The sequence below is a fragment of the Gavia stellata genome, chromosome 9 (genome assembly GCF_030936135.1).
Source record: "Gavia stellata isolate bGavSte3 chromosome 9, bGavSte3.hap2, whole genome shotgun sequence".
Classification (NCBI taxonomy): domain Eukaryota; kingdom Metazoa; phylum Chordata; class Aves; order Gaviiformes; family Gaviidae; genus Gavia; species Gavia stellata.
Window position 1 is genome coordinate 18829006 of NC_082602.1, and position 17094 is coordinate 18846099.

General features: G+C 52.0%; 1 protein-coding gene across 1 annotated transcript; it reads right to left on the bottom strand.

The window, feature by feature from the left end:
- Positions 1-2105: 2105 nt before the first annotated feature.
- PITX3 (paired like homeodomain 3) lies at positions 2106-9895 on the bottom strand. The gene is made up of 3 exons (XM_059821426.1): positions 9787-9895; positions 3647-3852; positions 2106-2669 (listed from the first exon to the last, which is right to left on the bottom strand). Exons 1-3 carry the CDS (start codon positions 9893-9895, stop codon positions 2106-2108), a joined length of 879 nt encoding a protein of 292 aa, XP_059677409.1.
- Between the last annotated feature and the right edge of the window lie 7199 nt (positions 9896-17094).

Here is a 17094-nt window from a genome sequence, read left to right on the forward strand (position 1 = left end):
TTACAATGAAGGGTCTTGTCTATGTTTTAGATGTTTATGCTTGATCTTTGAATGCACTGTGCAGATAGAGTTGTACTTCCAGTGGTAGCTGTTTCAGTGTAGGCTAACTTGGCTCCCTCATTTTGGATTTGCTCAGAGCAAAGAATAATTTTGTTACAGTGAAGCTGGGCTGACATCTGTGACTGCTTTCAGCATCTGCTCACCAATGCCTTCAGCAGCAGCTGCTCCCTGTGGAATAGGCTTTGGCAAAGACTGAGCGGCTCATATGCTTTGCTTGTAAGGGACCCCTTACTGTGTCCTAGTGAGGATCCCTTCTTAGCAAAGAACTTGCTTCCTCTTTGCCTGCTAACAACATTACAGAAACCTGGTTTATGCCAGGTCTGCCTGTCCCTGTTCATCCAAGTAAGATATTTTGTTGTGATGTATTGGGTTGGCTTTTTTCCCTAAGAGAAGAGTAAAATACCAAGATTGTGTTTTCCCCTTGGAGCATGTGCCTGATGAAGGGAAAGGAGGCTGCACTGGGTAGTCGTGTCCTGCTCCCCTGCTGCATGTGGAGCTTCCTTGGGCCCTGGAGGAGCCTGTTGCATGCCTCTGCACTGGCTGAAGCAGCAGGTCACCTGCTGCATGGAAATCTCAAGAAAGCCACCTCTGTTTTACAGCTTTCTCAACAGAAACTGTGCAGGGACAGGCCAGCAGGGCAGGTTGCTGCAGTTGGCCCCTCCCTTGGGGACTGCTGTTTGGAACGGGAGTGCCTGGAGGGGCTCTCCTGCCCTGGGCTGCCAGGAGCCCAAAGGCACTGGCCCCATCCAGCACAGTGGGGAAGCCTAAGCCAGGAGAGGCTCGACCTTCCTGCCGCAGTGCGTGCATGCAGACAGGAGCAGGGAGAGGTCTTGTTTTCCTCTTCATACTGTATCTGCAGGCTTTTGTTCTCCTGAGGAACCAGGTGTTTGATTTGTAAGTGAGGAACAGAGATGGCTCCTCCAAACCTCAGGCCCCTGTTCTGACTCGGGCTGCCTCGTGCTGGCGCTCCCAAGGATGCTCGCTCTCACCTGGGCTGCTGGCGCTTGATTTCTGAGTCTTCAGATGCAGGTTCATGCTCTCAATAACCAGACAGGCAGAAGCCTTAAAGGGATTGTGCCAACTTTTATTTTATTATCTTTTTTGGAAATGGGATTTGGAGAAGGGAAGGGAAGGAGATGTGCAAGGGGGAACTGACTGTTGCAAAAGGGGATGCTTTGGATGTATACTGGCAAAGGTGTTCCTGTCTGACTGGAAATGACTGAAGCAGTAAAGCAGGACAGGCAGGACGCCGCCTCAGTGGATGTGCTTGCTTTACGGCGTTTTTGGTTTTAAGGTCTACTTTGTAGGTTATTTCACATACAAAACAAAAAAGCAGATTTTAATGTCTATATATGTATTTGTATATATGTAAGATATATACACACACATATTTTACATCCTCACAACTCCCAGTTCCTAAAGGCTTCAAGTGTGCAGGGCCATGCGTATATATGCATTATAAAGAGAGATGCCAATTAACTGAGACAAGGCTTTCCTTACTGGCTGTGTGATAATAAGCAGGCAAGATGCCTTTAACTGAAATCTCGCACGTGTGCAGAGAGAAGGGGTCAGCCAAGCACCGAACGGCAGCCCCTGCATTGCCCTGTCCCTGGCTGTTCCCTGCAGTGGTGGCGTCTGGCTGCCCGTGCTGTCCTGGGGATTTGGGGAGCTCACCCCTGTGGGGCTCGGAGGGGCAGACCGAAACACTTTTGGTTCTGCTGCCCGTAGGTCGGGCACCCCGCATGTCAGGGCTCCTATTTCCCCATGGGGCTTCCAGTAGGCTGTTTTGGTTTCTTTACCACGAAGGAGGATGTTTGGTGGGCAAGAGGGGAAGGAGTTTGGGAGGGGAAAGACAGTCAAAATTCACCATACAATAGTTAGACAAATCTTCACAGAGGTCCGTCTGCCTGCTCACTCTTGCTCGCTCTCGCTTTCTTGCTCTCTCGTGTTCACTCACATTCTCTGCAGGACGTACGCTGTTGTAGGGCTAAAGGTCTCCTTTTGTCAGGCTAAGGTCAAGTCCCTGGTTGGCGGAGGGCAGCCCTTCATACAGGCCTGTCCACGGCATATTGGCAAGGGCTCAGATTGGAAGCTGCCGTCTGCACCGCTGGGTAGGTGAAGTTAGCGTGCTGCTTGGCCTTCAGCCGCAGGCTGGCCAGGCTGGAGTTGCATGTGTCCCTGTACATGTAGGGGCTGGCTGTTGAGGCGTAAGGACAGGCACTGGATGAGACAGCAGAGTTGAGGCTCGGGCTGTTCAGGTTGTTTATGTTTCCCAGGTTGTTGAGGCTGGAGGCCGGTACTCCGGTCACCGCGGAAGGGACCATGGATGAAGGCATGGTCATCGACGCGATGGAGCTGGGTGGGGAGAACATGGGCTGGGAGGAGAGGGGACTGACGTTCATGGAGTTGAAGAACGGGAAGCTCTTGGCGGAGAGCGGGCTGGTAGCGAGCCCCTTGGTGGCCCAGTTGTTGTAGGAATAGCTGGAATACATGTCGTCGTAAGGCTGCATCAGTCCGTTGAACTGGGCTCCGAAGCTGTTCTTGCACAGTTCGGCCTGTTGGTTCCTCTCCCGTTTCCTCCACTTAGCTCTGCGGTTTTTGAACCAGACCTGCGAGAGAGAGAGAGGCAGGGGATGGAAATCTCTCTGGGCTGTCCCTGGAAGGGTCTTTGCCCAGCAAGATGAGAGCTGTTGAAGGGCCGGGGATGGTCCCAGGGAAAGGGTTGCAGCAAGACGTCTGGGCTTGCAGGGTCATCTCCCAGCAAGAATCACCACCTAGACCAAAACCCCGCCACTGCCATTTTACAAAGCACAGAATAACCCACCTCAATCAACAAACGGATGTCCTTTATATAGGGAAAAGGGAGGAAAATACTTGCTGTATTTCCAAGTGTCCGCAGCCCAGGAGGAGGGGTTGGGGTTGTGTTACTTGGGACCAAAGTATTTGGGGGATGAAGTTTGAGAGCTGCTGTGTGGAGGAAATAACATCTCTTGGTTTTGACTTCACCTCAGGACCAGCTTGGGGTGGAGTGTTAGAAGTCTGTCTTCTAACAGGAAAATCTGTTAGTGTTGGAGGGACTCAAACAATGTGACTTCCTAGGGCATGGAAGCTGCTGGAAGGCTATTCATGGTGCCGCTAACTCATATTTCTAGTAGCGGAGAGAAGCTCTCATTCCAGCTGGAGCCCTGCCATGCTATGCCTGTGACTGCACAGTGGTTTGGGAACCCCAAAGAGTGCCCTCCAGCAAGGCTAAGGCTGAGGGACGATGGCAGCACTGCAAGGAAGGGGTCTGCTGGGTCGGGGCAGCCAGCTGGTGGGGCTCTGTGGGGCAGAGCCTGGGCTTTGCATCTCCCTGTGTTATTGCGAAGTGGTACTGGATGGGGAAGGCACTGCCAGCACGGGGTATATGTGTGGCTGGATGTGACAAATCTTGGGTGTAGGGCCTGGTGAGGTGTCTTCAAGACAGGGAAATTTTCTAGCGCCCCTAATTCCTTCCTTGGTTTGGGGACAATTTGGTGGCTTGTATCACAGCCGGCTCCCTCGTTACAAGCTTGGCCCCAGGAAGGTGGGAGGGCTGCAGTCCTACCCGGACTCGTGCCTCCGTCAGGTTGGTCCAGACTGCAATCTCCTCCCTGGTGCTCATGTCTGGGTATCGGTTTCTCTGGAAAGTGGCTTCCAGCTCCTGGAGCTGCTGGCTGGTGAAGTGCGTCCTCTGCCTCCGCTGCTTCTTCTTGAGCGAGCCGTCTTCAGGGTTGGAGTCGTCAGTCTGGTTTTGCTGGGACTTCTCGGTGTCTACGCGAGAAACAGAAAGATGGGAGAGATCCCCTGAGTTAACTCAGGGGCTTGGATGCATTTGGGGAGCCTGTCCTTGGGGCACCCAGTGCATGCTAAATGAGGTCCTCCTCCGCTGCAGCCACCAGCAGCTCCAGCTGCACCCACAGGAGTGGTCCTGTCTCCCTTCCCCGCCCTTGCGAGCAGGCATCCACCCTGCCCCAAAACCAACGGTCCTGTGATGCAGCATGGCTGGACTCCAGGTGCCCACCAAAGCTGCTCTATCACTCCCCTTCCTCAGCTGGACAGGGGAGAGAAAATACCATCAAAGGCTCATGGGTTGAGATAAGGACAGGGAGATCACTCACCATTACCACCATGGGCAAAACAGACTTGACTTGGGGAAATTCGTTTAATTTATTACCAATCAAAATCAGAGTAGGATAATGAGAAATAAAACCAGATCTTAAAAACACCTTCCCCCCACCCCTCCCTTCTTCCTGGGCTCAACTTCACTCCTGATTTTTCTCTACCTCCTCCCCCTGGGCAGCACCAGGGGATGGACAATGGGGGTTGCGGTCAGTTCATCACACGTTTCTGCCGCTCCTTCCTCCTCACGCTCTTCCCCTGCTCCAGCGTGGGGCCCCTCCCATGGGAGACAATTATCCACAAACTTCTCCAACATGGGTCCTTCCCATGGGCTACAGTTCTTCACGAACTGCTCCAGCGTGGGTTCTTTCCACAGGGTGCAGTCCTTCAGGAATAGGCTGCTCCAGCGTGATGCCCCAGGGGGTCACAAGCCCTGCCAGCAAACCTGCTCCAGCGTGGGCTCCTCTCTCCATGGGTCCGCAGGTCCTGCCAGGAGCCTGCTCCAGCATGGGCTTCCCACAGGGTCACAGCCTCCTTCAGGCATCCGCTGCTCCAGCGTGGGGCCCTCCATGGGCTGCAGGTGGGTATCTGCTCCACCGTGGACCTCCACGGGCTGCAGGGGCACAGCCTGCCTCACCATGGTCTTCACCACGGGCTGCAGGGGAATCTCTGCTCCGGCGCCTGGAGCATCTCCTCCCCCTCCTTCTTCACTGACCTTGGTGTCTGCAGAGTTGCTTCTCTCACATGTTCTCAGTCCTTTCTTCTCTGGCTGCCATTGCACAGTTGTTTTTCCCCTTTCTTAAAAATGTTATCCCAGAGGCGCTACCACCATCACTGATGGGCTCGGCCACGGCCAGCGGTGGGTCTGTCTTGGAGCCGGCTGGCATTGGCTCTATCGGACATAGGGGAAGCTTCTAGCAGCTTCTCACAGAAGCCACCCCTGTAGCCCCCCTGCTACCAAAACCTTGCCACGCAAACCCAATAAACCTCATTTCACTGCTGTAATGGATGTCAGCTTCCAAGTGACTAGATTTGGATTCTCCAAACTTCCAATCTCTGGTTTTCATTTGTTGCAGTTAATATGGGTAATAGTGGCAGAACTTACCCAGGCCAGCCGTTTCCTACTCTGCCTAAAACTCTCTGCCTAAGACACCCTTTAGAAAAACTGAATGGAAATTGCCACTTTCTACAGAGCAAAAGACCCAGTAATGCTTTCGTGGACAAACGATGGGAAAAGGCAAATTGCCAATGATAGCAAGTTGAGGCTCTCAAATTAACTAAACCTGAGGAGCACAAATTTTTATCCTTCCTCTTTTCTTACTCCTTTACCTTCTTACTTAGGTGCATGTATTTCTATTTTTAAAAAGTAGGAAAAGGCCTCTCTTAGATCTTACCATGAAGTACTCCAGCATCTCCCTGTCCTTCTGCCCCTGCCTTCCTCCTCACTCAGAGATCCCTCTCCTAGAGGCAGGGTCTTTCATTTTGTTGCCCCTTACATGAACATCTTGAAACTCTCCAGTGTTCACACTAGTATCTAACTGAAAAGTACAGCTCAGCCTCCTCCTAGGCATTAAGCCCTGGCCTTAACGCTTGAGCTATGGGCTGCCATGGCTGGAGGTGGGCAGCCAGGTACTTCCCTGTGCCACAGCCCCTCCTGGGGCTGTCGGTACTCTGCAACAGGGGCAGAATGCAAATATAAATATATTCCATCATCAAATATATTCCATCATCAAAATGTCACATTTGAGCACTTGGGCAATCTATGGAGGACAACTACAGGGAGGAAAGCTACAGCTCATGTTTAATTCTGCTGGGAACCAAGACAAGTCACCATACAAGAAAGTAAGTCCACTGAAAATAAATAATTTCTCATGTTCATCTCCTCCTTCCTCTGATCTAGAAGCAAGGTGAAGCACTTCCAACTGAAAATCAGGTTTTCAGCAGGGAGGGGAGGTGTTCTTTTAGAGTGGGAAATACTCAGCTAAACTAAGTAGAAATTACTGCAAACAGTTGCCAAACTATTGCATCTGGGAGAAGAACCTTTAAGAAATCCTGGCATCACTCTGCTGAGATTCAGATTAAAAGGATTTTTTGTTTGGTTGTGGTTTTTTACATGGAAGCTAGCTTAAAAGGCTTCAAAGTCCAGAAAAATCCTAACATGGAAGGTGTCTTGTACAGCCCTTTAAAAAGCAGGGAGGCATGAAAACAGTAACCTGGAATACAGCTGGGCAAGGAAAAAAAGGGTTCCTCAAGTCAGATGGATGTGCTGTGGAAAAATACACCCCATAAAAGCTAAATGGAAAAGAGAGAGCCTAAGAGAGAGGCTGAAAAGCATCTGAGCCCTGACAGAGAAAGGACTCTGCTGCAGGGCAGTGCTGCACCCAACAGCAGGTGCTTTAACGGAGCCCGGCCCTGGGAGACACTCCTGTCTCAGGAACCTGGTGCCACTACCCATGGCATGTTAATTCAGAAACCTCTCCCTGCTGTTCCTGGGAAAACCCTCCTTGCACCTAACTTCCTCCCAAGGGAGCAATGCTGGTGTCACGGAGAGCATTTGCAGGAGAGGCACTCACTCTTCACGGAGGAAAGCCTGGGTGTAGTCAGAAAATGTTTGTTTCTATGTGTATACATTGCACCGACTGAAGCAATGTGGGTTCCCCACAGGCTCCCCACCAGCTGCCTCTGCTTCTGTGGCTCGTTTAATGCTATCCACCAGCAGGAAAGCTAAGGCAAGGAGAGCAAGCTGGCTATTGCTCGCAGCAGCAGGGCGCAAGCTGGTTCTGCTGAGCAGGAAGGTGCTGTCTCCCATTCCCAGGACCAGCTCGCGTTTTCATCCGCGGTGTACCCGCACGAGAACTTTCCCAGTGCACTCTTGAAACGGACAAAGCCATAGGACCCAAAAAGTGGAACGGTAGGAGCTGGCTGTGGTCTCATGGTACTCTCCTCATTCCCATGAGCATCTTCATGTGGGGCTCCCATGTTCAGCAGAAGTCTTGGAAGCATGCTCGTAATGCGGATCTATTTTATAATGGTTCTTGCCAAGAAGAGAAATCTGATTTCTCTAGCTCAGTGCTCTAAGACAGTGTTGGAAGAGGGAGATTCCTGCATTATCCATCTCTAAAACAGATTAAAAGGGGAGTGATGCCACCATGTCTGAGCTAGTTATTAGGAATGGCTCAGTACAGATGAAGGGACAACATTTGCTTTGTTTGTTCATCTGCTAAGTCTGGGTTAATTAAGAGCCTGATGCATACAGGGGATATGTTCCCACAGGAGCCCCTGACAAATGCAGATTTCCGAAGGGGCTGCTGCAAAGCAGGAGGCTGTGCCATAATTGGGGGCTCCTGCTCAGGACTGCCCTTCTTCATGCAGGAAGAAACTATACAGAGAGGGAAGGAGAATGGAGCAAAGATATCACTGGCTTATGGGCTGCATCTGGGTGGAAGAGTTCACCAAGTATCTTGCTTTGGTATTAGTCTTCTCCATACCATTTGGTGCAGAACTTTCTACAAATCTTTTGAAGTCCAAGGATATGTAGGAATTCTGTCTTTGAGTCTGGAAAAATCTCTGCAGCTACATGTTCCTCTTACTGTCTTCTCTGTTTCTGTACCTGCTACCTGTGGCTTTTCCTGAGCATCGCTTATAGAAAGTGTCATCTCTGTTTCTGCTTCTTCTCTATGCAGCGGTAAAGTGCCCTCTGTAAATGGTGCAGAGCTTGGGTGTTGCAGCGGGGACGAAAAGCGTGGCAATACAGGGAAACAAGGGATGCCACAGGAAGGACGGACCCTGTGGGTGGCCTGAATCAATGCTGAGGTGCATGCATACGGGGAGATGCAGGGCAGTGCCTCACCTCTTCCCTCCTCATCCTTGCTCTCCCCCTGACCTGTGCTGCCTGATGAAACCTAACATAAGGGGGTGTCACAAACCATGCCACACCATCGGAGGACACTTGGGATCTCTGAGAGCTGAGCCCAGACAAGCAAGGTTTGTGCTCCCTTCCTCTGACCCTGCAGATGAAGGAAGCAGAGCCAAGGAGGAGTAGGGAGGCTGCTCTCTTGAGGAGAGGCAAGAAGTGCTAGAAGCGCAGCCCTACCCCATCCCGTCCCGAGCAGCCCTCTGTGGCATGCTCTGCTCTGCCTGACATTGGTGACATGTGGCTGCCATCGGCCTCTCTGGTGCGAACGCACAAGCTGTCAGACTCTGCATGCAGGTACCACTGGCAAACACCCACCTCCCAGAACCATTTTATTTCTAGACCGTTTAAGACAGTGGGGAGTGACACAGCCAGGCACCCAGCGTTTATTGTCAACCCAAAATAGGCTGTGGAATATATCTCGTGCCCGTTCGCCCACTCAATGAAATGACTGCGGTCATAGCTGGAATTAGCTGCTCGTGCCTAATGGAAAAAAAGTCAGCTCCTAAATTGGCAGTTCTATGGAGTGCCAGGGTGGGCTTGATCGGGAAGGCCACTTGAATGGAGACGACTGCCGTGCATCCAAAGCAGCTGACGAGGAGCCACTGAGCTTGGGGATGTGCCCAACTAAGGTACGCGTGCAGTGGGGAATTTGGCGGGTGGATTCTCTGACCATAGTTATCCCAGCGTAACTCCTTTCACAATACTTAGTCTGGGGAATTTTAATCTGCATCATTATGCTTATTAGCTTTTGCACGTGGATGACCCTGGAGGCTTTAGGTGGGGAGCAGCAGTCTGTCCCTGGCCCTGGTCTCCCCTCGCGCTGCCACTAGCAGGGGCAGCTTTGCATTGTCCTGCCGCATCCAGAGCAACAAGAGATGGAGTGATCACAGGACAGATGCAAAATCCAGGGGAAGCCATAGCATTTGGTAGCTGATTTCTGAGTAGGTGTGAATGGTGATGTTTCTTCTTCAGAGCCTGATAAAGAATGCAGTAGACTTGGGGTTTGTTCAGCCTTTGGCAATGGTCAGAGACACTTCCTTGGGACAGGAGCAGCCCACTGTGGAGCCTTGCACCAAGGCACGGGTGACCAGGCTTTTTCAATTAAAGCAGTGGCAAGACAGTATTTCTCTTCCTTCTTACTGCCTGAACCTGGAAAGTTCAGCCCAAGGTTAACTCGTAGCATGGAAAGTTTCAATCTAAGCAATTTAAACAGAGTTAAAAAAAAAAAGGCAGTTTATAACTAGGGGTAGCCTTCTGTGCCTTGGATGAGATTTCCTATGTTGCGGGGAGAGCTATCCTGCTCTGGGGAGCCGCTTTAAGCAAATACAATAAAATCTTGGCTGGGCAGTGACCCAGCTTGCTTGAGTCCTGCCTGCCACAGGCTGTGCCCTCTGTCAACAGTGGCTTCCTGCAGCTGGGGCTAGGCAACCCCATCACTGGGATGGTGCTCTCTCCCTCCCGATGGCTGTCATTGCGATACGCGCCCCTGCGCCTCCCCCCTGCTTGCTGGGACATCCATGCCTTTGCGGCGCCGTGCTGGCTCGCAGTATGAGAGGAAGCTCAGTGTGTCCCCAGAAGCACCACAGCCAGCTCCTGCAAGCCACTGGCCACCTGGACCCACCCGCAAGGACAGGTCAGGGCCCCTCTTGCATCTTGAGCCTTGCACTCACCGCTGTGGTCCTGGCCTTTGCAGCTGTGCTCGTGTTGAGGGGTTCCAGAGTCCGAGAGAGACAAGGCTGGGCTGCGAGCCTCCGTGTCTGCCAGCAGGTTGAAATCCATGGGGCAGGGATGGAGGAGCGGAGGAGGAGGAATCTGAAAAAGCAGCAGGCACAGGGTGATTAGGGAGATGAATCTCTGTATGTGACCTCTCCCCACCGCCTCCGGGTGGGACTTGCCAACCCTTAAGGAAAGGTCTAGGAAAAGCAAAGGATCCCTGTGTGATCCTTGGACCCCTTTGAGTTTCCTGACTGGAAAATGGACATGCCAGGCTTTCTGCTGAGCTTCCCTATAAATCAAAGATCATCTAGTGACACTTCTATTTGCAGCCTTCAGAGAAAGAGCCTCCAATTTATAGGTGACATTCAGACTGAAATAGCAACGCCGGGAGCATGCTGTGTAACAGAGATCTGAGGAAGTGGTTCTGGGCCAGCCAAGGGCTGTTAGCACCTTCCCCAGACATCCCGCCTCTCCCATCCTCCCTGCCCAGCTTCCCTACTCTTTCTCCCTCGCTTCTGCACAAACCCGTCAAGCCCAAGTAAAGCTGTCCAGAGAGCACTAATGCAGGTGTACACGCACACATCCCAAAATAAAAGCACTCCTGTGCGTGGCACTGATAGGAAGGCACATCTGCCTGCACAGCCGCTGCCACAAGTAGGGACCCAGGCAGGGCAAGCGGACTCCTTTGGGGTACATAAGGGCCTCTGGAGCCTGAATTAACATGGGAATCGCATTACACACCCTTGGGCGCCTAGGAATGAGTGATCCTGGCTGCAGCAGCAGCTCTTTTTCACCCTTAGGTCATCTTGGCTGAAGGCTCCCTGTGTCCCCTCAAGTGACTGTCCTGTGCCTGCGAGCCACCTCCCCAGGCTGAAAGCATCCCAGCTGGGAGGCTGGCAGTGCTGCTCCCTGCAACTGCAGGCACCACTGGGACTCCTCTACCACCTCTCTCCACACCTCTCTGTCCCAGGATCAATTATTCCAATCATGTTCTTCCTTGGGGCCCCTGCACCCTCCACCTGTATTGCCCAACAGAGCTTGGCTGAGAGCACCACTTTGTTCTGGACCACACTGGACGCTCCTGAAGAGGCAGGCATGAAGAAGTAAGTGCTACAAGCCCAGCCACATCACCTTGGAAAGGTGAGCTGGCCCTGTGTCAGCCCTTAATCTGAGTTTTGGATCACAATCCTGCTGTATGCAGGACGATGCATTGCCACCAATGCAGGTGTAATGGTTTCTGAAGGCTGGACCGCTTCGAGGGGACCACAGCAGCTCCTGAAACTCCGGTCACCCCAGCTAATACCTCGCCTTCCTAGCTAGGGAGCCTCTCACTGTAAAACATAACAGCCACTGAGGCACCATGCTGGGATCTGGGGCCCCTGGGTTTAGCGTGGTTTGGACCAGGCGTTTGGGACGTCCAAACTGCAGGTGGAGGTCAGTTGTGAAGACTGGATTCTAGCTGGTGAAGGATTGCCTGGCCCCTCAAATCCATGCATGTCAGGAAGGGAGCCTGCCGAAGGCAGTATTTCATCTGGACTGCGCTAGCGTTTAGACATGTAAACAAGAGATTAATCACATAGCTGTTGCACCTCCTTTGGAGGTGGATGACAGTGACTAAGAATGTATTTTCAGAGCTGTCTAAAACCTCCTGTCAAATTGAGCAGGGCTGCGGCCAGGGCCCTTGGCAAGGCTGACCCCCATACCTGCAGTGTGCTTCCCAGGCTGTGGCGAGAGGGCAGGAAGCCATTTCTAATGGTTATCCACCTGGTTTCAGCAGCAGATCTCACTCACAAAACCTCCAGCAGTTTCCCTCGCCCCCCCCTTTGCTTGACCTCTATCCCCAGCCTTTCCCGGGCACTGACGAATCTGTCTCCACACCAGCCTCAATCAGCGCTCTCCGAAAGCAGCATCTAATGAAGGGACCTGATGCCGGTTTCCCAGACCTTTGCCTCGCTCCAGGCTTCTCATCTCCTGTGGGAGAAAAGTGGCAGGGGCTCCATCTTTGCTGTGAAGCTGGTTTCCATTTCCACCTCGTGGCGAGCCTGACCTTTGATGTCTGCCGGCTGTGTAAGCTCCTGGCAGCAGCAGGGCACAGCCCTGTTGCTTTCTGCCATGTGTACGTACACGAAGTGATGAGACAGAGGCTGTGTTTTCTTTAATACCTTTGCATGGAGTAGGGGGAGTCCATCTGCTGCTGATATTGCCATGGCTTTTAGCATTACTCTCGGAATTATGCAGAAACGCGCAGTGAATTAATTCCATGGATTAAGTCTTGATTAAGATGTGTGTCACTTTGCTGTCTCAGAATTTATTAAGAGCCCTTCTTGAGGCGGCGGCAGATGGAATTTCTGCCCAATGTTTGTAGATGATAATTTCCCCTCTTCTACAGCCATTTGCATATGATTGCATCTGTCAAGCACAATTTCCTCTCTTCTAGGGCTTGACTCTGTACTGGACCAGATTTAAGGAGGAATTCAGACTCTTGCCTTGCTCTAACTGAAGGACAGTGTCCTCCTGCACCGGGTCCTGTTTGCTTTGAGACTCTTTTGCACATCTCACATTGCTTTCATCTGTGCAAACTACAACAGAGATGTGAAAACCAGGGGGGAGTATTTTACAGCTGGTTCCATAGATGTAAATGACAACACAAGGGACAAGGCTCAGGGGAACCCAGTCCCAGTATTGCAAATTCATGCCCCATCCTGAACCGCACCAGTGCAGTGGTTATGAGGTTGATCCAACCCACTGAACACAACGCAGCGTGCTTGGTCTGCCTCAGAGATGCAGTGGGCACCTACATTAAAACTGGTTTTTAAAGTGTGGCCCATATTCAAGTTGAAAGTGGGACTTGCGGCTCAGAACAAGTTTGCTTTTTGAACTGAATTTAAAACTAGGAGGATTTTGGAGAGGAGATCTTGCATGTATATATGTAATTACATACCTGCTGCATGTGCCCTATGTGGTGGCATCAAGGAAAGCCACCTCAGCTCGCTGTGAGCAGGTCACGGAGAAGCAAAAGCAAAGGGAGAGGGGGATCTGCTCAGCATGGTTATGGAGGACCACAGGAAAAGTCTGCAATGGACAGCACATGAGCTCTGTACCAATGTATTTACCCAAAGGCAAACCCATGTCACTGACACAAAAGGCTGTAGGTATTATTCTAGATTATACAGCCTTTTCAGATTTAATTAAAGGAGCTTTCTTCCACATTGGCTAGATCTTGCTGTAGGCAGAGACATTAAGAAAGTCAACGCTAAACCTTCATGGCATTTCTACTAAGTTGTTTGCCTGGTCTCAGGGAGTTCCTGAAATTGGCACCTCAAAAAGTCTTTAGACAAAAAGAAATTTATCATCTCCATGTGAGTCTTCATCTCATTTTCTTTTAACATAAAAGAACTGTTTCTTTAGGGACAGCTCCTCCACTAGCAACATGCAGCTAGGCTCGCTCAGAGCTTTCAGTTTTATAAAAACTAGCCCTGGCTCCTAGCCTGCTCCGGCACCTGTAACTCCTTCCATCGATGTAAGTAATTGCTCCCAAGATAAAGGTTCCCAAATCTGTAACAAACACACCTTTTCTGCCAGTCGCTACCCGTGTTCATCCCCTCCCTGGCTGCTGTGCGACGGTGACGGTGGCCACATGGCGCAGGGCCCTCCGGCCGGCCGGAAAGCTGCTGTTCCTGCCCCACCGGCACAGTAGAGCGCAGGGGGAAGAAAGCAGCTCTGGTTCTATGCTTTTTCTCCTTTCAAACTCACCCCCTCTCTATTTCCATGTCAGTGCCAGGCTGCCCAAGCCAGGGCCATTGGGGTAGGAGGAGGAGGGCACTCCTACATGAGGAGGGCAACCTTGTTTACCCAAAAAGAGCAAGCGAGGGTCCCTGTGACCTCTCTCCTGGTTCTCAGTAACACGCTGCTCCATCACCCGGGAGCAAAGATGCCTTTGCTTGTTTTTTTTGGAGAGGTGGGAAGGAAACATAAAGGCTGACTGCGAGCCAAGTAAGGCTAATTATAGTGGTGGCTTTTGTGACATGGATGTTGCCCACTGAAAGCTGCCTTCAGATTGACAAGTGCGTGCTGCTCAACTCCCTCCGCTACCATCGGGGAGCAGGCTACCTGCTGAACCTGCTGCGGCAGGTTGATCTGGAGGGGAAAAGCTATCTCTTGGGTTGTTTTGATGTTACTTGGCTTCTCATGGGCATGCAGGGGTGCTTCAGCAGGGACCTGATACCTGGGGTCCCTAGGCAGCAGCACACGGACCACTGGTGACCCACGGGTCGGAGGGAAGCCCAGCTGGCCGGGCTCCCTCTGGCAGATCAGCACAGCCCTGTAGACCCGTGAGCTTCCCCCACTGCCTGTGCCTCTGGACAGGGCCACGGTAGCTGCAGCCTCTGCTTGGGATTGCTGATCCCCACAAAGGGTTCAGGGTTATCCCTCAGGCTGAAAGGTGCCCTGCAATCATTTGGGGGCACGGTGCCATCCCCTGAGGTAAAGGTATGATGTTACACCAGATGTCTTAGTGTCAGAGCTGCCTCTTCCTGCTCCACCAATCCCAGTAGTCAAACTGCAGGGAGTAACTAGATTCCTGATGGAGTCTGGCCGATTGCTTCACTCCTCTCATGCTCTCGTTCCATGTGTGCTGGCTTACTTTTAGCAGAGATAAACATTTGGGACTCTATTTAACTGTACATTTTCAGGAAGATGATCTGCCTCTGTACTTTGGTCCCCAAGAGGGGCTGAGCTAAGGTGGAGCAGCCCCTGCCTCTTCCTCTGCCCCATGTCAAAGGGGAAGGGGCTGAGGCTGCGCCTGTCCCCACCTGAAGAGCATTTTGTTCTCCAAATACATGCATTTGTTCAGGGGATGGTGCCAACAGAGTGCCCGCAGGCTGGGCTTTCAAGTGCCACAGCATGCACAGCACATGCATCGCACAGCAACCTGAGAGCCAAGTTCTCTTCTCCGGCTGACACGAGTGCTGCCTCTGAGGGGCTCTTTCCCTGCAGCTAGAGAGCAAAAAGGATGGGATGCAAGACAAGAGTTAATCTTCGTTTCCTCAGGACTGCAGAAATACAACTATGGGGAGACGAGGGTCACCCACTGCTAAACATCTCAGTGTAGCTTTAAGTCTCTAATCTTAATGGAATTGCAGCAGGAACCAAGAGCAACCATTAATCACTGGAAGATAAACAGCAGCAGCCAACCGGTGACCCAGAGCACAGAGCCATTATGGAACAGGAGAGCAAGCTGCCTGCCTCCAAAAACTTCAGGCTGTGCACATCCCAGGCTGGCTGAGCAACGCTTTCGGGCGCACACTCAGAAATGGATCATCGACCTACAGCAAGGGCTGACTCACAGGTTATAATAAACTTTATTTCTCGATTTAGTCCTTGCAGTTGGGCACTAACCCCTGAGCTCTGGCGCTGGGTGGTTTCGTAGCGGTGTGTGCTGCTTTGAAGCCTGGAACATGGTTTGGGGTTTTTTTCCTCCCATCAGTAGGAATTGCCAAAGCTCCCTGAGGTGCTTGGTATCTTACTGCTGTCAGAGCAAGTTGCCTGGGTTGGCTGGCACTTCCCCGCACGCGGTGTAGGCTGCAACAGCATGGCTGCAGCAGCATGGCTGCCCAGTGCACGGTGCCATACTAACTGCAGCAGCCTGGGCCCTTGCTGCCGGGATTCCCGCCTGCAGCCGGTAGCACAGGCTGGCTTTCTGAGGAGAGTGTCCAGGCTATTTCCACCCTCTTCGCTTTTTGTGCATGGCTCCGCAGAGAAGTTCCCGACAGCACGAGGCGGGGAGAGGATGGGGAGATAAGGTGCTGTCGCTGACTTGGCTTATGATGTAGGTAAAACCACTTGGCTGTTCTGGGACTCCATCCTTCATCTCAGAAATGATGTTAATGAGCCTAGCTGAGCTGGTAGAGGCAATGAAGCAAAATTCCTTTAAGTGCTTCCAGATCCTCAGATAAGAGGTGCTAGGGAAATGCCCAGCCTTGCTGGACACTGCCTAATGCATTCCCCAGGGGCTGGCGGCAGCCTGCAAGGTGAGAGCAAGCTGCTCACTTCCTCCGCTTCGACAGGAGCCTCCAGCTGTGAAGGTGGGTGACGGCCGAAACCTCTGCTCTGGGCAGCAGAGGGTTAATAAATTGCCCATATGCTGGAGGATTATCACAATGGAAACGTCCCAAGGATTGACAGCTCCATACCCATGTCCGCAGCAAAAAAAGCCCACAATGGAATGTGTCCCGTTCGCTTATTTGATGGGCTGCACTGTGCCCCTGCGCCGGGGAAGCGCCCTGCCGTAACCAAGCCCTGTACATAATGCATCATCCTCCCCAACGGGTGCGTCCGCGACCCCCAGACCAGACCGCTGCAGACCCCGCTGAGCTAAAGCGTGGGAGTCTGCAGAGACAGGGTGACGCACTTGGGCTTGGCTTAAAGCAAGCTATTTGCATTAATATCTTTGGACCCCAGTGCTGCCCTTAGCTTACCTGGATAGTTTTTGAAATGGCACCCAAAATTTGGAAACTAAAAGCTAAGCCTAACACAGAAGGAAAGTCCTGCCAGACTTTCTGCGAAGTTTTTTTTTCCCTAAACTAAACATTCATACTTCTTGCACTCTTGTAAGCATTGCACTGCAGATCTCGCCATGTCCGGCTGGGTTTCCGGTATCCCTTGGACGCTCTGCCTCAGGGGGGCTTTCAGCACCTTGGCTCCATCAACCAGGACTGGGATTTTCTTTCTGACAGACTATGCAGTTATATTAATAAAGCCATGCTTTGTTACGGCTTTTATTTTGTTTGTCAGGCATCTGGAACAAAATAAATCAGCAAAGGCTCAGTTTTGCCCAAATGAATTGCGATCGCACAAAGTTGCTGGCGCGGTGAGGCTCCACAGCACAGGAGTGCCGGGAGCGAGAGCATGGTCTGCAATTACAGGGGAAGAGAAGTCCTTCAGGGAAATTAATCCCTTTGCTTTGGGGACGGGAGAAAAGAGAATTACTTCAGTAAGAAATTCTGCCTGGGAGAATCTTGCAACCGAAACAAGGGACCCACTAAAGCGGAGTTCCAGCATTGGCCTGGCCCGGATGTACGGACCCCGCTCATCCCTGCCTGCCCTTGCCTGCTCCCGCAGCCCCGGCAGGCTGGCTTCAAAGCAACCCTTGCCAGCGCTGCGGGATCTGCCTGCGTCTGCATGGGAGAAATAGCTGCACAGCCACAGTGTACCAGGGACCGTGATTTCCCCTTGCACCCCCAACCTGAGCAGAAGCAGTGCCG